Genomic DNA, 22104 nt, shown 5'->3' with positions numbered 1-22104 from the left:
GGATGAGACATTGATTTTGTGCAGCAACACTTGAATGTTTCTGGATGGAAAAAGGTGGGATGGGAAAAAAAAAACCTCAAGTCAGATATGAAGTCAGAGATGCTGGTGAGCCCCTAGTGAATTTATAAGAGAGTTTACAGCTAGGATAAGGGTGTGATGGCATGATTGCTGGAGAGCATGATCATTAACACGCACAAACACGCGGGAGTGTACCCACATACACAGAGACACAGGTATAAAGAATTAATCCAAATGAGTATGTGTTTAAATTATAATCATTTTATGGCTTCAGAGAGCTCATGCTAGGAGATGAAATCTTAGCTCTACCATTTTTATTTGTTGTGGTTTATACTTGTTTTATTACTAGAATATGCATTCTGTGTTGTCTTTGAAGGAATCCCTGTAAGTCCCTTTCTTCATTTTATATCAGTTAGTTAAAACTGAATAATATAATCCCTAAAACCACTTAGACACCCAGGAACAGTAGCACGTCACAATGTGCTGAAAGCATAGGAACAGGTAATGAGGGGCAGGCATCCCCTCTGTGTTGGGAAATCCTTCTTTTGCTCAGGATTCCTCTCCTCTGTTATGGGACACCTGGCACCATTGATGTGTTAATGAGTCTTAACCTTCTTTTCTTATTTCTTAGATGAAACAAGTTACATATGGACATTTTAATATTTTTCTTCCATGCCCTATTAGAACATATTGGTAAATTTGGGGCTGAGGAGAGTGGGTAATAAAGGGAATCTTTCTCGATGCTCTAGAGCAGGGTCATCACACCTTTTTGTAGAGGGCCAAAGAGTAAGTATTTTAGGCTTTGTGAGCCATAGAGCCTGTCACACCACAAAATTGTGCTTTATTGTGAAAGCAGCCATAGATCATACATCCCTGGATGGATGTGTAAGTGTTCCAATAAAACTTTACTGACAGAATCTGGTGATGGGCCAGATTTTGTTTGTGGGCAATAGTTTGCCCACCATTGAGTTTTGACTACATCTCGATCCACCTTCCATTTCTGTTCACATGGCAATTACAGCTTAAAAGATAGAGCTGGGGAGTGTAAGAGTGACAATCATATCCTACTCTCATTTGTGGATATTACTTTTTGGTACACTTATTTTTGATTAAACTTTAACTTTTCAGTATTTCTTTAGCATAAGAAGAGCATATGCTTTGTCTGCACATTACAGAAGGGAACAGAAAGTTCAGGTGGCTTGCATTAATGTCGCCTAGTATCTATAACATCTACCTAGAATGTCAGCCTTGTGTTTTGTGTTTTTTTCAATTGGATTATTGCATCATTTAGAGAATAAAGAAACATGGTAGGAGAAGTAACCAAAGAAGAATGTTCATTATCCAAACCAAGGAAAAAGTAGCTGACTAATGGCTTAAATAAGGACATACACAGGCTCCCCTACTGTCTTATCTCATTAAGATACCATAAGGGACTGAGTTCCTCATTGCTTTTCATGTGTATTCCTGATTTTTTTCATGATTTATTTTTGGATATAATGCATTGTAGGCAAATGAATACAGAAACATAGAGGGAGTTCTGTCTTTGCATGCTACTGTGTTAACTGATGCTTGTTCATATTGGAATTGAGTCCTCATTTTGCAAGGGTCCACGGTAACTGATAGCAAATCTGTTATAAAGGAACTGTGTGCAAAAAAGAGGACTTGGTTCCGATAAACATGAACTCTGGTTAACACTGGCACCAAGCAAAATGAGGACTGTCTTAAGGAAATAAATAAGAATTCAATTTCCAAATGTCTACAGTGGCCATATAATTCCCTCTTTTGTGGTCATTAAGGGGAAACAAAGAAATCACTGATTACAGTCATTTCCATTATCTGACATGTCATCACCCAGGTTTCCTCATTATGCAATGTTAACAGTGTTGAGGTTACTTGAAAACGGTTCCAGTCCTAATTAGGAGGCCATCCCTGCTATCTGTATTCTGATTAAACGACGTTGCCTGGAAATCACAGTAAGAGTCTATTCTGTTTCCTCCCCTTGCTCAGATCTCGTAAACACAGACTCAATTAAAGAGAGTTTCCTTATCAGGTTTTTATGGGTCATTTTGGTGAATTTATTAAAGTCTTAATTCATGCTGAAAACTGAAGGCAGTGGCTCCAAGGTCTTTGGTGGGAGCCAGGACTAGATGAGCAGGACTTGCTCTGATGTTTTAGGGAGTCCAAAATAGATAGAAGTCAGAGCATCCAGTTATAGGTCATGAATCTAGGGAGCTGGTGAAGTAGGAAGGAGTCTCACAGAGGGAGGATTACAGAACAGAGATATGGAAATCATGATGGCATGTCAGTTTATATTTTAGGTAAAAAGAAAAATCTAGTGCAGGCCCTTATCATTGCATACCTCAATTATTGAAATAATTTCTCAGCTGACCTTTAGGTCTTACCGTGTGCTCTTCCCTATCTATTCTCCATCTTATTGCAAATGTGCTTTCCCTTAAATATTCTTCTCATTGTCCTATTTCCTTCCAACAAAAGGAGAAAAGCCAAGTCCCTACAACCCATCCCATTACTTAATATAGAATCTAACTTCTTTTGTCTATTTTTCACAATCTGCTGTTACTTTACTTAGTGTACCTTCTATCCCACTGGTTATTAGTATATGTTCCTAATAGAAGTCAGCTGTGCCTCTCTCTGCCCTATACTCCATGATTACATCTATACATTTCCCACCCACCACATGCCTATTGTCCAATAAGCTCTCCCCTTTCTCTCTTTCTTCTCTCTCTTAGTGCGTTCTCCTAAAACCATTCATTCTTCTCTTACACTTTCTGCTATATTATAATTTCTTGTTTACATGCTTATGACTCCCCCTACACTGTGAGATTTATGGGAAACACTTGCCCTAAGGGTCAAGAACTGAGCACTGTGCTTGACACTTAGTAGAAAGTCAGCAAATTTTACTGAAGGGGTAAATGCCTGTGGTTTTCTCTCTCTTGGAATGTTAGACGTTATACTTATCTGAAGTACATATCCTACTAAATCTCATGTCCATACAGCCTCTACTAACTGTTCAAAACTTTTTAGTTCCCCTTGAACACCAGGCTACTTATAATTATTCACATCATCATGTACACACTCACTTAGTGGAGCACTTTGGCACTGGTTCATGACTCTGTTGTTTGTGTTAGGCTTGTCTCAGGAGTGTTTCAAATAATTGATAATGGGGAGTTACCAAGCCAAAGGAGTTTCCACTTAAAGTTCACACAGTGTGTTGGTGAACATATTTAGAATTATACAGTATTAGAGCTGAAATGACTTTAAGATTCTTTTTCTCAGCACTTTCCTATAAAATGAATCCCAGACATGTTTACTGTTTTTTGGTTACTGTCTAGGAAATTAGGGCTTTGCCTAGTTTAATAATAATCAGGGAAGAAAGTACTTGGTAAAACATTGGAAGGTAGTTTTAAAACCTGAATGCCCTATATATGTAATATTTGTTGTCTTCAGAGTTTTTGCAAGGCAACTTAAATTGCATTACTCATTACAAAAATCCACATGCCTTTTGAGTACTACTGTTGGTTGGTTTTTTTCAACCTATAATGGCAACGATGACCTTGCACAGAGCATTTCCTAAGGATTAATGAGCAGGTGGGGGTTAATGGCTATCAACTCCTCCCAGCTAGTCATCAATCCCAAGGAAATATTGGAAGCCAAGTCATTAACTGCATTGCCAACTTCTGAAATCAAATCCTTCTCTACCCGCCTTGCCAAGGACTTATATTTAAGATGGGCTTATTATATTTTGAAAAGCTTCTTTAGTTACTTTCCTTGTCATTAACCTGTACAAGAAAATATGTAAATATTAATATATAAATATATACATATAAATAAAAATAAAAGAATAACCGTTAGCCTCTAGACTGACAGGAGAATGTCATGAGGAGATAAATAGTTTTCCATATTTTTATTAATATGTTCTGCCTCTTTCATTTGCTACCCTTTAACTCCTTTTTTCAAACTCAGATTCTCTAGAGAAAATCATTGTATTGTACGTCTTAAGTGGCTAAAACACGTATCAAGTTTCTGCAATTTAACCTCATACAATGTTAGATTCTTTTTTGGGGGGAAGGGGGTTGAGGGTTATAGACAGTTTAATTGTAGTTGTTTTAATTGAATATGATTTTTCCTATTTATTCCTGATATATATTTGATCTTTACAAATATTAGTAAGCATGATAGTTTCTCCTTTGGCATTAGTCATTATTGTCCAAAATATTCTAAGAGATAGATAAACATCAACAATTCAGGTGCACTCTCTCAGTGCATTTCCCCTTGAGAAATAAACTATGGAAAATGAAGAAATGTTGGGGAGCAGAGAAGTTCATGTTTCTTTTTATTGAGGCAGCTCAGGACCCCATTTCATCACGCAGCATCCTGATTCTTACATTGACACAAATTCCATAAAGAAATGACATGGGGTGGCAAACTGTCACCTAAGTACCAGTGTTTAAAATATATGCCAAGGATCATTGTCACCAAGGAAGACTTCATTCCATAACCTTTCACAACAGACATGAAGAAGTTTCTCACACCTGGGTCTAGTCCTTAGTTTTTACTTTCAGAAATATGATTTTGGTAGCTCATCACGAGAAGGTAGTCACACTTACTAAGCACAGAAGAAATGGGTATTTAGAGCAGAATGCCAATTTGCTAAATTATGGTTAGAACTATAATAGACCCTTCATATACTTCAATATGTCAAATCTTTTCATATAGAACTTAATTTTTTTGCAGTCATATATATCTTAGAGAACATGATGATAAAACCAATGAATAATCTTCCTATAAAAACACACAATCACATTTATACAAAAAATTGCATATAATTTCAAGAGATTCATAAATTGTCCATAATCCACTCATAAACTTTTGAGGAACCCATGGATTGAACTATACATTTTTATGACAAGGCAAATTATAATTAAATAAGATGGTTAATGAAAAATCAAACTAAGAAATCTTAGTTGTAAGATTCAAATTTCTTTAGCATCAGATTATAATAATCTGGTGTATTAATCATTCTTTATAATTGGACTTCAGTTGTCAACAGTAGAGGCATAACAGTAATAAAAACAATGACAAGCATTCATGCAGTATTGACTATATATACCAGGCATTGTTCTTAATATACTAACTCATGTATCCTCACAACAATAGAGTATGTAAATCAGAATATCCAGTCTCTAGGAAGCTTCACAGATGGTCACTACACACAATAGTATCTCTGATAAGAAAACCCAAAAAACTATTTCATTAGCATACATTTAGTCATGTAAGTAATAGGCAACCTACAATAACCAATATTTTCTAGAGTCTATTTCTTTTTAAAATTCTTTATTATCTTCTCTTTTCCTTAATTAAGTATATACATATTTAGTATATACAATGTGCCAGATACTGTGGGTGTGGTATATAGCATTCAGCTTATTGCTGGTAAGGAAAAATTTTTACCCTAATCTTTTGTTTTCAAGCACCCATGTGCATACTGATTTTGTGTAATCTACTTCTTCACAATGCTAATTTATTTATGTTTTTTTTTGGTCAGGGTGGGGAGCAAGGAGTAGTTATTGCTCCCCTTCTTTACCATTTATAGGAATTGTATACCATTTTTATTTTTTTGGTTCTTATATGGATCTTATCAATGGACTTGATACATGTTTTGTTATTATAAAATTAGCTCATTAGCCTGGCTCCTGAACAGGAATTAAAATGTGGACTACATTCAGTAATGCAATTCAGCAAATATTTATGGATTGCCTAGACATCATTCCGTTCCTGTCCTTAGAAAGTTTATGATTAAATAGGTCGAATGCATTTCCAAACATTTAGATTCAAACACAGATTTGATAAGTGCTGTAATCTTGGCATTACAAACACTTAGGGAAAGAATGCATTAATACTGTCCAGTAAGTCCAAGGGAGGTCTAGTAGAAATTGTCATTGTAAAATTGGCTCTGACGTTGGGTACAATTTTGAAAGAATTACCAGAGTAGGACATTCCAGGCCATGGGAAAAATGGGAGCAAGGCTCTGAAGAAGAAAAGTAGGGGGTATATTTTTAGAATCAGAAACATCTTGCAACCTAGACTGTATTGTGAGGAACCGTGGGACATAAGAGTGGGAAAGCAATATGGCGCAGCATCACGGTGTCCTGCATGTCATACATATAAGGCAGCGATTATCAGGAGGGTACAATTCCTCCCGCCCCCCCGGAACGTTTGCTAATGTCTAGAGACAGTGTAGATTGCCATAACCGGGGGTGCTACTGGCATCTAGTGGGTAGAGGCAGTAAGGGATTTAGGCTGCATTCTATGAGCACTGAGGAACTATTGGTGGGATATGTTTTCCCAAACTGTGATTGTCTAGTTCCCTGTGTGTTGTTACACTAAATATACAATGAGTTACTTTGAAGACCTCCCCCCAACCCTGCCCAGGAAAAGTATAAAACAAAAAACCCAATGTTGCATGTAAAGATATCCTATATTAATCATTTGGTGGCCCTGAACCTCAGAAAAAGAGCAGAAAGGAAGGAGAGAGACATTTTTACACTTTGGTAGGGCCCCAGAATCAAAAATGTTAGTGCAAAGGAGAATGCAGGCCTTGTTACAAACCAGCACATTTCTGATCATTGGGCCAGTCTGACTTCATCTCCTGAAGTATGAAATAGCAAGCGGTGTGCGGAGCTTGAGGTTTTAGGCTTTCTTTGGTGATGCATTTCGCTAAACCAACACAGCAGCAGCTATCATAAAAATACAGACATATCCCTGAACTCCTTAAATCCTACCCTCTCGTTTGAAAAACAAGGCAGTCATCTATATTTCATGTCTTCATAAATAATCAACCCCAAAATGTGCATATGATCAAAAGGATTCATAAGCAGCCAGAATCTTCGAGCCAGGTATGCTTCTCCCTCCTGCCTCCCATGAGGCTAAACGAGCAGGGGGAAAAAAAACAACAAATTAATTTTATTTTAGCTTTGCCAAGTGGTTGGCTGTGTTTCTGGGCCTGCTTTTCTAACATGAAGTAGATTTCACTTTCTGTTGCTAAGGCAGAGCTGGAGCTGCCGCCGCCTACCCCAGGTCCTCGCCTATTCCAAGTCCTTCCTTTGGATCCTGGCAAAGGAATCAGATCTTTCTCATTCCTGGCTTTCCTAATTACTGGTTCAAACGAGTTCGGAGGCAGGAGTGTGATGATCAGTTTTCAAGGGCATTTGGAGATGATGTGACTCTCCTTCCATGACGATTCTTGTTCTGTGTGCTCTAAGGGTTATATCCATGGGGATGACTGGAAAGCTGAGTCAAACCTCCCTGGCCCTGAAGTCCCTGTAAAGAAGCAAATCATGAAAACAGCTTTTGCATCGTCCACCTTGGAATTTTCAAGGCAATCGTGTTATTTTTAGGCACGTACAGCAGAGGGCATTGTTTGGCCAAGCTTCAAACAGGGCTGCTATTGATGATAACAGATTAAGAGAAACAGGAAAACTTTTTGTGTAATAAACAAACAAAAAAAAGAGAGAGCAAGGAGACAACAAAGTGACCTTTATATTGCTCTTTAGCTTTTCTTTGTAAGGAGGACTTCTGTGAAAATAACTAAAAAGTGGACAAGCATTGGTCCAGAAATTAATGACGTTTCTGCTACATGAGTTGAACTCTACTAGATGCCAGGGATCAATTAATGTATGTAACATCATTTAGGTCCTCAATGGATTCACAGCTTTAACTGTCTAGAAGCTGCTCCTGTCTGCGTGGATGCCCATTCGTTCATTCATTCACGCATTTAACAAATGTTTGATGAGTATTTTCCTCTAGGTGAATACCAATGAATTAGGGAGACAAGTCTCTGCTTCACGGGACTTAACATCCCATTCAGATGAGATAGGCAGTAAGAGAACATCAAGTATATGAGAAGATACCAAATGATGATAAGTGCTAAGGTGAAAATTAAATACGATGATGCGACTGATGGTGACAGAAGGGCTACTTTAGGCCGCCTGATCAAGGAACAATTTTCTGAGAAAGTAAAATTTAAAGGGAACCCTGAATGACAAGGAAAACCAACCACACAAAGGTCAAAGGACACGTGCTCCAGGCAGAGGGCACCCTCAGGCAGAGGTCTTGGGGAAAGCTTGGAGTGTTTTGAGGAATGGAGGAAGTCCAGGGTGCTTGAAGACAGAAGGGGGGTGGAGGAAGTTGAAATGTAAGAGAAGTTGGCGGGTGTCAGGCCATCATTTGTTAGATGACAAAACAGTTTGCATTTTGCCCTAAAAGGGTATAGAACTAACAGGAACATTTGAACTGAAGAATGACATGGACATATCTAGACATTTAAACTTCACCAATTGCTGTATGAGGAACTGACTGCGGTAAGGTGGTTGCAAACGTGGAGAAACCTGTAAGAGAGTACGTCAGTGTCCAAGTTAGACATGAAGACCACTTGGTCTAGAAATGGGCAACAAAGAGTAGTAGATGGATCCAGTCACATTTTAGTAGTAGAGTCAGATGAATAGTGTCCTACTGGATGTAAATAAGAAAAGTCAAGAAAGATCCTCACGTTTCTGCTTGGAGCAACTGGGTGTGTCACAGTGGCGTTCATCCGGATGCAGGGGAAGGTTTGGGGATTTGCTTTCAGTATATGCTTGACATTTAGTGAACACAATCCTCTCAATGTCTAATTATTAATGTTATTGTCATCACTCCCACTTATGGAAAGTGCAGAAGGTGCCGCTCTGAGAAGGCCAATTTTTGTCACTGACCCCTGCAGGTCAGAGACCTCAGATCGAGTTCCTTCTGTCCGGTGTCATTCACACCATCAGAACGAGACTATATTTGGTAAAGCAGATCAGAAAATGTCTTCTTCATCAGAGAATGAAGGAGGCACATATGGCCTAAAGATCCCTTCTTTTGGATTTTGGAAAGTTAGGAAAGTCTTAAAGGGTTGGGGGAAGGTAGATGGGTTCAGGGGTGAAGTTTTTAGAAAAGTGTGGAGACTTCTTGGAATTGCAGGGAAGCATGCGCGGTTTCCAGACATGCTTGGAATATGCCTGGCTATACATTGCATGTTTCATTCTAATATTAAATCTCCACCCCTGGAGTGACTTTTAGATAATGAAGAAAAGTTTGTCAAACACCAAGGAGTTTTCACCCTGTCTTGAATCTTTCTTGTGCAGACCAGTTTCTTAGTTGCAGTCCTTGGATTCTTTATCTGGTCGCTTCCAGCAGATTTAACTAACCCTGGAATTTTCACCTTTTTTTGATGAGCTCAGCCTACTTTTGTCAGAGGATATGTTGAAGGGAAGACAAGAAAGTTAGAAGTTTAAACATTAACTACTGATGTGGTGGCACAACCCAGAGACAAATTTACCAAAGATCAAACAGTCGATAATCCTAAGTCAACCCTCCAGCCCTCCTCATTTTATCTGAAATCTGGCTTTTGTTCCTCTCAGTTTGCTAACATAGACTTGGGGGTGGGGGGTGCTTTCTATGCTTCAACGTGTTCCAAGTTGGAAAATATAGGATGTCATCCGGGAGCCCAAACTAAATGTATGTTTAGTAGTCCTTGGTGTGTAGTTTATAGACATGAGCAGCGCTAGAAATCAGATACACCTCCTTCCTGATTTGCCCACCAGAGTTTGTGAAATGATAAAATCTGTGTACACTGATTTTAATTTTATCTGAGATAAAAATTCACTTTGTTAGAACACACTTCCCCTTTGTTTTGGACAATTGCCTTTATTAGACCTTTTTTTAAGAATTTATTTTATTGTTGAAAGTATTGCAGATGTCCCCCATTTTCTCCCCTTTACCCTCTCCCCTCATCTGTGTGTTATTTTTTAAAATTGTTTTATTTATATTGTACACCTGAAACTAATACACTGTTTTGATTTTGATTTTTTTAATGTGACCACATACAGAAGCTAATTTTGCCTTTAGTGGTATTTTATACTCTGCAGAATTTCAACTACCCTGGTTAATTTGAACCTATATACTTCTCAGTAGTCAGATAATCAGATTGAAGATCAGTTCCACTCAGTTCTAAAGTAACCTGAGGGATGTCGATTATTAAAGTCCTCTGACTTTTCCATCAACCAGTCTTCTCTCTCCAATTTGTTTCACACATAAGGGCAGCTCCTTCCTAAAACAATGTTCTCATCATGTCCTTTCCTGCTTCAGAACTTGGAGTTTCTTCCTAAGTCTCTTTATTGCCACAAATCCAAATTATTCTACCAGGCGTTCAGTGCCCTTCAGCTGGGTCAACTTAACTGTCTAAATTCTGCCGCGTAAGCCCCCTGCTTCCATTAAGCCAGCTTTCTTACTATGTCAGGCTCCTACGCCTCTGCTTTTACACCTCCACCACCACCTTCCCTCTTAAAACTTTCCCTGATTATCTGCGTCTATTTTGATTTCTGACTATGCTTCATGGCATTTAGGCATTGAATACATTGCTTTGAATTAGTGCCTAGAGACAGACATGTACACTTTTTATTGTTTATATGTACCTACATATTTATATTATAGCTCCGGCAAGATTGTGAAGTTCTAGAAGACCTGGCCAGTTTAGCTCTTTTATAATCCTTGTCTTATACTCTCCAGAACATAGCAACATGTTGGCTGCATGGTGTTGTCTTTTCCTTCCTACTTTTCTTCCTACTCATCCTCTCTCTACTCATTGCTTTTTCTCATTTAATGATATTGTAATGTCGTCACCTCTAAATATTAAACATGCTTATTCTTTTACTATAAACTGCATAAGTCTTCTAGAAGAATGAAAAGGCACATCCAGATGTTTTTTATCCTGATCTCGATTTCTTAAAATCCTAACATTTTCTAGAAACAGTGCAAGACCCGTGTGGTTAGCCAAAGATCCTGCTTTTGACTTGACAGGTTGAGTCCCTGGGTTATGGCCCTTTCAATGTTGTATCATTTCCATTCCATTTACCTAGAGGGTAAGCCCTGGGCATATTTACAAAAATTGTATTTTCTCTGAAAAGCTGTAGAACCACATACTCCCGCAATAAGGGGGGGAGAAAGCTCAATAGATTTGCAAAATTGAGTTTCAGATGGGAAAAAAAGAACTATATTAGGAAATATTTGTATGATGAATTTGATTTGGAGAAGTGGTATTTAATTTTTTGTAGTTTTCTTTTCCTGTAAATTCGAACTTTTTTTTTTTTTTTTTTTTTTTAATTTAAAGAGATATCCAGAGAAATGACTGCAACAGAAAGCCTTCTTAGCATGATGGGGATGGGCCTCACCTTTCTTAGAAGCAAATCTTGTTGCTTCATATTAGTTTCCTTTGATAGAGCTCAGATTTATAATGGTATAAGAAATCAGAATTTTTCTGCTGCCTTATTTGCCTTTACATTGCTTTTGGTTAGAGGAAGAGGGAGATGAAAAGAGGAAAAAGATACAGGGAGAGAGAAGAGAGGGAGAGAAAAGAATGAATATGAAAGTATCAGGATAGACGGGACTATAAGTAACCAGGAAAAATAACTGTACTGTAAGGAATTGGTTATTTTACATAATAAGAAAATACAGAGGAAAGACAACTACAGGATTAATGAATTCAGCTACCTATCACAATATTAAGAATGCCTGTTCTTTCCCTCTTTTCATTTTTCTTCCTTGACGTATATCAGCCTTGTCCTCAGGCTGCCTCCCCTTTTGGCCACAGGATGGCTGCAGGAACTCCAGGCATCTTACCCTCACAAGGTTATCCAGAAGCAGAAGAAAGAAGTACTTTTTTGTTTGCATGTTTGTTTTTGATTTTTGTTAAAGACATATTTATTCAGCATCATGATCAGGCTATTACATTTAGCAATAAGTATGGTTGCAAAAATGAAAAAAAAAAATCTACATTAAAACCCTTTGTTGGAGCCCTGCCTGGTGTGGCTCAGTTGGTTGAGTGTTGTCTCATGTGCCAAAAGGTTGCTGGTCCAATTCCTGGTGAGGGCACATACCCAGGTTGTGGGTTCAATCCCTGATCAGGGTGTTTTGTGAAGCAACCAATGGATGATTCTCTCTTTCTCCCTCTCCCTTCCTCCCTCGCTAAAATCAATACAACATATTTTAAAAACAAACAAAAACACTTTGTTGGAAAGCTTTTCACTTTCCACAGAATAGAAACTAAAATAACTTGCTATATAATTAGTCACAAATACAGTCCTCAAGTTTTTTGCCCATTCACATGAGTATTGCCTGAAACATGGTCTTCTTTGTAGCAGTTAGGCCCTGCTACCACTCTGCTTGGCTGAGTTCATGAATTTCTTATAACCTGTAGCTTCCCTGTCACTTCTCTGGCTCTCCTCTCCTGCTAATCTTTGTTTCCTGGCAGCAATGAAAACTTTCTGCTATTACCATAGCTACTGCTGCTGCTGGAACAATAGCCACCTTGGTTTCATGGTTTGGCAAAGTATTGGCCTCCACCACCATAGGGGCCAGAGCTTCTGCCTCCAAAGTTTCCTCCTTTCATGGGTCCAAAATGTAAAGATTGATTGTTGTAATTGCCAAAGTCATTATAGCTTCCACCACCTCCAAAACCGCTTCCACTACCACTGTCAAAGCTGCCTCTGCCTCCTCTGTTGTTATATTGTCATAGCTGACATTCCTGCCATGGCCACCACCCTGGAGTCCATAAGCCTGTCCACCACTTCCATAGCCTCTGCTTCTTCCAGAGTAACCAGGGCTGCTCCCTCCATAACCACCACCATTACCAAATCCATTAAGCCATCCCCACTGCCACCCTATCCACCACTACCATGGCTGTCTCCAAAACCACCTTGATTACTGAAGTTTCCTTCATGACCAAAGTTGTCATTCCCACCAAAACCACCTCCACAACCACCTCCAAAGTTTCCAGAACCACACTGACTTCTTTGGCTGAATGAAGCACTAGCCAACTCTTGTTTAGACAGGGCTTTCCTTACTTCACTGTTGTGGTCAGTCACAGTATGGTATTTCTGAATGACAATCTTGTCTACAGAGTCATGGTCATCCAAGGTTACAAAAGCAAAGCCTCTCTCTTGATCAGTCATGATTTTAATCATTTCAGTTCCCCCATAGTGTTCAAATAATCTCTTAGGTGATGTTCTTCAGTGTCCTTTTCAATACTACAGACAAAAATATTTTTCACAGTTAAGTGGGCATCAGGTCTTTGAGAATCTTTAGAGGCGGCCTTCTCTGGTTCCACAGCTCTTCCATCCACCTCGTGTGGCCCTGCATTCATGGCTGCATCCACCTCTTCCATAGTGGCATCGTGACAAACCCAAAGCCTCTGGAGCACTTGGTCTTTGGATCTCTCATCACCACATAGTCTGTGAGCTGTCCCAGCTCTTTGGAAGTCTCTGACTTAGACATGAAGACTGTGGGAGGGGAGACTTCAATGATGCTTACTCAGTGGCATCCACCAGCAGAAAGGAGTGACCTAATGAACAGATCTTCCCAAGAACTACTACTTCCCCATGTTTCTTATTTGTGGAAGAAAAATTTTTTCCCAGACCCTTTCTTTGATTTCCCCTCATATCTCATTGGCTGAATTGTGTCGCATGTCCAGACCTAACCTGTCTCTGGCAATAGGAAAGCCAAAGTTTGTTTAGAAAAGAGCTCAGCAAATTATAGTCCAAAAGTCAGCCCACCACGTTTTTGTACGTTCTGTGAGCTAAGAATAGTTTTGAATTTTTAAATAGTTGAAAAAAAATTTAGCAATAACTTTTTGAGATGTGAAAATTATGAAATTCAAATTATGTATTTCAAATTTCGGTGCCCATGCATAGTTTAATTGGAACACAGCCATACCCATTCATTTATCTTTTTTCTATAGCTACTTTCAAGCTATAATGGCAGAGTTGAGCAGTTACAAAAAGAATACCATATGGCCTGCAAAGCCTGAAATATTTACTCTGTGGCCCTTTACAGAAAAGTTTGCCCAGTCCTAGCTTAAACCAAACTCTATTTACCCATCACTGCTCCATCAGCCTCTCCCAAAGCCCATCATATAATTTTGTGATTTTTTTTAAAAGATGGGAGTGAATTATCCTGAACAAAGTTTTCTTGGGAAAGAGCAAGGGAGTAAGACATTGATTAGGCAACAATTATGGAGAGAGAGAGAGAGAGAGAGAGAGAGAGAGAGATATCAAGGTTCAAGCACATTTTAAATAAATAACCCACCTGTAGTGTTGTAAAAAGCTAACTCCCTAAACATCACCAGCACAACCTGTTCATATGACAGTGCTGAGTTTATTGCTCTCCGGGGTGAGGGAGAACCCTACCCCACCAAAGATTAAGGAGTGTCTGAGAGAAGTGGCAAAGAGGCGGCCAGAATCTAATGAGAACTGGAAGTTTGATCTTAGGGTGGCTTTCCAACGTGAGAACTTGATTAGGACTTCGTAAGAGTTATGGTACAGCAGTGCAGGATTGGAGAAAACAGCAAGGAGCCCTGATGGATTCAAAAAATCTTAGAGCACAGGCCTCCATGGATGCTTTCCATGAGAGGTGATAGATCTGGGTCAGTTCCCATAAGGGCAATGAAACAAGCCATCTGCTTTGGCAGGGGAGTCCCAGAAGAAGATAGAGATGCTTCTAAAGACAGTGGAAGAGCAAACTCATGTTGATATCCTTGGTTAGGTGTGGTTTGGAGGCCTCAGCGTCAGGGCTGAGTGTGGTAAATGGTTTTGGTACTCAGTGTTTTGGGAGGTTTGTTGCTGTTGCAAATGAGTGTGAGTGTGGGTGTCTGTTGGGGGAGAGGGGTTGAGTGGCTGTGTTTCACTAAATGTATCTTTCTCCTACCCTGCTTCCAAACTAGTTCTAATGTCTAGACAGGTCATGCTGACTTAGCAATGATGCTGTGCTAAGTCAGGCATCCCCATTAACTACTCTCTGGTACTCAGCTCCTCCTGGGTGTCTCAGTGCAGTGAAGCATGAATAAAGAAAAAAGAAAGGTCTGTTGACAAAATCAAGATATCCTCTGGGACCAGGCTAAAAGTATTATAGTTTAATTCAAAACCCATACAGATCCATTTGTAAATAAATGCTGCCAGATGACATTGTAATGGACAGTGCGTACCTTTAAATTGATTTCCTTTTGATGTGATAAAAACATCTTATGAAAGAGATGTTGAAACATGGCTTTTGATGTAAAGTAACATAATTGAGATTTCAAAGTAGAAAACCTTTTGTTGATAGTAGTTCATTCGATGCAGTGCGTGTACCAAACATTATTTGCTGTAGGTTATAAATCAGCTTTCAACCAGTTATAATTCATAAATTGTTACTTATGACCGATTTATGGGAAATCTCATTAATTGCAATAGCAAAAAGACCTTGAAGTAAGCTAGAAGTAGAAAATAAAACAGCCTGGGAATTGAAAGAGAACAGGCATATGTACTCTGCAATTCATAGTAATGTCATGTTTGCATGTTTTATTGATAGCACGCTCCTGATCATTCCAGTTAAACCTCACCACAACTTTGAATAACAAATATTATTGTAACTTCTACCTTATATGAGAAGAAACTGAGTGTCCCATCATTTTATTTTAATATGCATTAAATATTTATTATATGTTGTTTATTATGAGACGGTAACGTTACATAGACTTTGGGACAGCCCTAACAAAAGCCTATAGCATATGTTTATTATTGCACTTCATCGAATTGCCTGTTTTTCACCTTTTTAATTATAATTTGCTTAGGGATAAGGTTTATGTTCTTCTGCTTTATATGCCCAGACATTTTACTAAGTCTGGCTAAAGGCAACGACGAAAACAGTATTAATAGTAACCACAATGTCTAACGTGTATTGAGTTCTTACAGTGTGGGAGGCATTATTCTAAACCCTGTATCTACATTAACTAATTTTCTCCTCACAACAACACTAAGGGGAATTTAACATTATCGCTTGCATTTTGCAAGTGAGGAGATTGAACCATGGAGGGCACAAGTTAACTTCCCCAAAGCAACACATAATAATTACTAAATTAGTGCCTTTTTGAACTGGACTGTGGTCAGCTCCTTGCCCCCCTCCCCTTTTTTTTTCTTTCCAAGAGATTCATAGAAGAGTCACTGTTTATTGAAATGAGAGATTTGGGAGAAGTCATTACACAGTTGCCCAATCCATGGTACACCAGTGGAGTGGGGCATATACTGGGTAACTCAAGTTTCTTTGGATGCCTCCTTGCCATGGAAGAGATGCAAAGAGTGAGTTATTTTATTTCTCTTAAAGTCTACTTAAAAATAAGAATAGAGTCACAAGACATGTAATAGTCCTGTTATACTAAAATATTTTCTGTAAATAAATATTGCACTTTATGGGAAATGATTTAATTTGTGGTATGTCTGCCTGTAGGTAGTGGTTGGCTATATTATAATGCGTTTTTGTATATGAGACTCTCTAGAAGTTTATGTGCAGTTGTGCAGGTCACTGTTTCAGTGAATCTTCACAGGGACCATATGTTAAGTTGCCAGTGTTTACAGCTGAGATCATCAAAGGAAAAGTTTTCTAAAGAAATTAATTATGAAAGAAATATATATATTTCTTTTTGTGGATTGTTTGAAATCATACACTTTTGGACCAATTGGATGAACATCTGAGCCCTGGCTCTGTTGTTACTAGCCCTGTGAATTCATGTATGTTACTTCTATGATAAATTTCTTCATCTTGGAAATGAAGAATATAACAGTTTCTACATCAGAGAAATAAAGGATTGGATAGGATCAGGCAGGTAACCTGTACAATTGCAAAGGGCCCCATTCTCAGAAGGGTCTATGCTTGGCTTAATGCTCTCTTATAACTGATTTAAAATTCTTAATAATTATTAACAGGGCATCCATATTTTCATTTTGCACTGAGCCCCGCAAAGTATGTAGCCATTCCTGGATAGGATTGCTTGTGAAGTCTATAGCCCATGGTGCCCGACACATAGAATAACCCCAAATAAAATGTAAGCTATTATAAATTTTGCAAGGGATCTTTTAGCTTGTTGGGTTTGGCCCCCAGATTCTATTTTCTGAACTCTTCCAGTTTGATTAGACAGTGAATCTAATGGCAGGGTACATCTCATATGTCCTCATGCATTCGGCTTACAGTGGTTAGTTATCACTATTAAGGGCCTCCGCTGCATTCTCCCATTTCTCTGGGATTGCACATCTGATGGAATATGGGCTGTGGATGGCTGCTAATTTAAAGTGCAGAAACATTTTTCTAAAAATATGATTCATTACTCAATAAGAAACATTAGATTTGTTGTTTTCCTAGTTTGAGAAATGATGGCTTTAGCTGATACACTGTGTCACTGACATTGTCCCAGAAAGACATTTTGGAAGAGATCTAATACTCTCTTTTGCTCTCATTATATTGCAGACTATTTGAACTCCAGAAGGACCAACACCAGATAAATTATGAATGTTGAACAAGATGACCTTACATCCACAGCAGATAATGATAGGTCCTAGGTTTAACAGGGCCCTATTTGACCCCCTGCTTGTGGTGCTGCTGGCTCTTCAACTTCTCGTGGTGGCTGGTCTGGTGCGGGCTCAAACCTGCCCTTCTGTCTGCTCCTGCAGCAACCAGTTCAGCAAGGTGATCTGTGTTCGGAAAAACCTACGAGAGGTTCCTGATGGCATTTCCACAAACACTCGGCTGCTGAACCTCCATGAGAACCAAATCCAGATCATCAAAGTGAACAGCTTCAAGCACTTGAGGCACCTGGAAATCCTACAGTTGAGCAGGAATCATATTAGAACAATTGAAATTGGGGCCTTCAATGGCCTGGCGAACCTCAACACTCTGGAACTCTTTGACAATCGTCTTACTACCATCCCGAATGGAGCTTTTGTATATTTGTCTAAACTGAAGGAACTCTGGTTGCGAAACAACCCCATTGAAAGTATCCCTTCTTATGCTTTTAATAGAATCCCCTCTTTGCGACGGCTAGACTTAGGGGAATTAAAAAGGCTTTCATACATCTCAGAAGGTGCCTTTGAAGGTCTCTCCAACTTGAGGTATTTGAACCTTGCCATGTGCAACCTCCGGGAAATCCCTAACCTCACACCGCTCATAAAGCTAGATGAGCTGGATCTTTCTGGGAATCACTTGTCTGCCATCAGGCCTGGCTCTTTCCAGGGGTTGATGCACCTTCAAAAACTGTGGATGATACAGTCCCAGATTCAAGTGATTGAACGGAATGCCTTTGACAACCTTCAGTCCCTAGTGGAGATCAACCTGGCACACAACAATCTAACATTACTGCCTCATGACCTCTTCACGCCCTTGCATCACCTAGAACGGATACACTTACATCACAACCCTTGGAACTGCAACTGTGACATACTGTGGCTCAGCTGGTGGATAAAAGACATGGCACCCTCCAACACCGCCTGTTGTGCCCGGTGTAACACTCCTCCCAATCTGAAAGGGAGGTACATTGGGGAGCTTGACCAGAATTATTTCACATGCTATGCCCCTGTAATTGTGGAGCCCCCAGCAGACCTCAATGTCACTGAAGGCATGGCAGCTGAGCTGAAGTGTCGGGCCTCCACATCCCTGACCTCCGTGTCCTGGATTACTCCGAATGGAACGGTCATGACACACGGGGCTTACAAAGTGAGGATAGCTGTGCTCAGTGATGGCACGTTAAATTTCACAAATGTAACCGTGCAAGATACAGGCATGTACACATGTATGGTGAGTAATTCTGTTGGAAATACCACTGCTTCAGCCACCCTGAATGTTACTGCAGCAACCACTACTCCTTTTACTTACTTTTCAACTGTCACAGTAGAGACTATGGAACCTTCTCAGGATGAGGCACGGACCACAGAAAACCACGTGGGGCCCACCCCAGTGACTGACTGGGAAACCACCAATGTGACCACTTCTCTCATGCCACAGAGCACAAGGTCAACGGAAAAAACATTCACCATCCCGGTGACTGATATAAACAGTGGGATCCCAGGAATTGATGAGGTCATGAAGACTACCAAAATCATCATTGGCTGTTTTGTGGCCATCACCCTCATGGCTGCAGTGATGCTGGTCATTTTCTACAAGATGAGGAAGCAGCACCATAGGCAGAACCATCACGCCCCCACAAGGACTGTTGAAATCATCAATGTGGACGATGAGATCACAGGAGACACACCCATGGAAAGCCACCTGCCCATGCCTGCTATCGAGCATGAGCACCTAAATCACTATAACTCTTACAAATCTCCCTTCAACCACACAACAACAGTTAACACAATAAATTCAATACACAGTTCAGTGCATGAACCGTTATTGATCCGAATGAACTCTAAAGACAATGTACAAGAGACTCAAATCTAAAACAGTTACAGAAAACAAACAGAACAAAAGGACAGTTTATTAATAATGACACAAATGACTGGGCTAAATCTACTGTTTAAAAAAAAAAAAAGTGTCTTTACAAAAAAAAAACAAAAAAGAAAAGAAATTTATTTATTAAAAATTCTATTGTGATCTAAAGCAGACAAAATTATGTGTATTCCTCAGAACCTGTTTTTGCTGCACTTATTTACCGTTTTCCCACATCCTGTCCCTGCCTTCCCCGACTGCCATATTTTTCATAGGAGATCTCAAATCCCTACAGTATACGGTCTAGGAAATTTTGTAAGAATTCTGTTACACTTTGAGATTTTTATGGTGAATTCTAGTGGTGAGATCCAGTCTATTTTGTCTTTCTTTATTTTTCCCCCTCTTTCATTTTCCCCCTCACACCCTTATGAAATAGTCCAATGGGGAATGCAATATTAGAAATAGATTTTTAAGAGAGAATGAGGAATATAATGCAAGATCTTATATTTTTCATGTAATGACCTGTTCTGTATTTAGGAAGAGGACCAGTCAATGGAAAAGGGGGGAAAAAGGGGAGGGGGGGAAGCAAACAACAGATTAATTTACATATGAGCATCTATAAAACCCATGACCTTTTAAACAACTCTAGAACCAGAATTTGTAGTTTCAAACGCTAAAAATAAGATTATAAATAAAATATTGTTGGTTTTTTCTGTACCTCGACATAGCTCATTTGTAGAATGGCTCTAATGTGAGAAACTTGAAAGTGATCCAGTTTTCTACTTTCTGAGAAAGAAAATACGATAGTATTTTTCAGTCACAGCATCAGTCTCCATGGGGTCCTGTTTCATTAGGTTGACTTTAGTTTTGGATCTATATACTCAAGGATGCTGTAGTATTTTTCCCTCTAATAGGGTCACCCTTTTTGAGTGCTCAGATTAAAAATCATGTTTTTGTGAAGTAAATTTAATTACACTTGGAAGAAAGTTTAGTATAATCTACTTACCATCTCATAAAATTCTGCTGGCTTGACAAAGTATGACCACTGAATGCAAAGGTATTTAAATTATTCAAGTTGAAAAATCATTTTTGGTGCTGAGTGTCAACAAATTCAGTCCCATTCAACAATAATTATTAAAGACCTACTATGTGTAAAACACTGATTTTAGTGTAGGCACACAATTGACAAGACCTGGTTCCTGCCCTTGAATCACTCATGATCTTGTGATTAAAGAAATATCAGCTCATGATTGGGGGGGCAGCTCTAGTTTTGCTGTTATGTGAAAGACTACAAATCATGACCCTGGGGTTTTAAAATATCAGGTTACTGTTATTACAGAAACCTATAGATTCATGGTTTCTTCCATCATCTGGAAGAGCTGACTCTCCTTTTCCAAATGCAGATTGCAGAGTTTAAAGGAAGAAAAGTAAAGAATTTGTTAATGAACGGATGGATGCATACCCAGAGATAGCAATGCTAATACAGTGGTAATTCACTAAAGGTACTTGAAGGAACTGGAGAATTTTTAGGGGTGAGAACATATACTTGCTTCCAAGTAAAAGAGTCACATGTGGGTGATTGGCACTGTGGCACTCTCCTGATACTTTAAAATAATATATGTGTGACTTGTGTCTTTTTGTGAAGCAGAGTGGAACTATACACCTCTTCTTAGTGACCCTGGAAACCTGCCACCCCATTGGTGAAACAAGGGTTGGCCAAGCTAGAGCAAATGTCAGCTCCTAATGGATGAGCTGCTTTGACACACCTAACTCTGCCGGCTGGGCTTCACACCAGGGCTTTGTGGTCTCCAGGTGTGAGGAACAAGCAAAATAGGTCAGGGAGCCAGAAGGAAGGGATAGCAAATAAAGGAGATCACACAAGGGTCTTGCCTCTTTTTTTTGATCACTGTTTCTCCAGCAGCTTTTCTTCCCTCCTTCCCTATCTTCCTTGTTAGGAAAATGATGCAGGTTTGCTTATACTGTGGAGAATGGAATAAAGGGAAAACACATGTTGGCTGTCATTTGTCAAGCTTTTCAGGATCAGAAGTACTTAATATATTCCCAAGGTGCATATGCAAAATAAAAAACAACCCACCAAGGAATCCCAGGCACATGCTAATAGAAAGAAGAGCTGTATAAATCAAGAGGGAAGAAATCCTGCCTTCTCTACTTGGTGTGCGCTTACAGAGCTCTGTCTCTGCTGACTCTAAACCGTCTTTCATCTTGAGTTTATAATTCCTGTGGAGTTAGACCCAGCATACGCTTCTCCTTGACTGTGAGGGGTGGCTGAACAATTAGATAAATTTTACTGAATAGAATGAAAGGTGAATTTGAACCAAAAAGTTAGGTAAGAAATGAAGCATACAATTCAGTCCTGTAGGGGATTATTTTTGCCCTATTTAATATATTTTAGGGGAAAAATAGATATATTTGAATAAAAGATCAGTTAAGCCAAACTTGACTTTCACAGTGAATTTAGAAGCACTTTTTGACAAAAGGTCCTCATGGCAGGTTTGGGGGTTGAAGGGTGGAGTGCTATAAATGTATGATTTAAAGGACACAAAAATTCTGGATGTTTATGATTAGCAATGTCTGCATTTGTTCTGCATAACATACTTGGCTTTTGGCCCCTCGGTAGAGCAGCTGCACTGGTGTACAGAGACCACCACACACTGTGTTGTGACTTTTTATACATCTAGTGTATCCTTACAGTAAAACAATTCTAGGTTGATTGCTCTTTTCATTCTATCCATAGGCAACCAAGTG

At 39.2% G+C, this 22104-nt stretch overlaps 1 protein-coding gene and 1 pseudogene across 6 annotated transcripts in view; one reads left to right on the top strand and one right to left on the bottom strand.

Moving 5' to 3' along the window:
• Nucleotides 1-20055, top strand: part of LRRC4C (leucine rich repeat containing 4C) — a 139419-nt gene extending 119364 nt beyond the window's left edge. For 5 of the 6 annotated variants that reach the window (XM_087821814.1, XM_016197644.2, XM_016197647.2 and 2 more), the window contains one exon: nt 17386-20055. In XM_087821814.1, the coding sequence (XP_087677940.1) occupies nt 17428-19350 (1923 nt within the window). In that variant the 5' untranslated portion in view covers nt 17386-17427 and the 3' untranslated portion in view covers nt 19351-20055. Of the gene's footprint in view, nt 1-14964; nt 16224-17385 lie in introns of those variants that run through there. The other variant, XM_016197649.2, reaches the window with a different exon arrangement.
• Nucleotides 12417-13332, bottom strand: LOC107525483 (heterogeneous nuclear ribonucleoprotein A1-like 2; annotated as a pseudogene).
• Nucleotides 20056-22104: the final 2049 nt, after the last annotated feature.

This window comes from Miniopterus natalensis, chromosome 11, assembly GCF_054644295.1.
Source record: "Miniopterus natalensis isolate mMinNat1 chromosome 11, mMinNat1.hap1, whole genome shotgun sequence".
Lineage (NCBI taxonomy): Eukaryota > Metazoa > Chordata > Mammalia > Chiroptera > Miniopteridae > Miniopterus > Miniopterus natalensis.
Note: the sequence above shows the minus strand (reverse complement) of the source record. Positions and strands in the feature narration are given on the sequence as shown.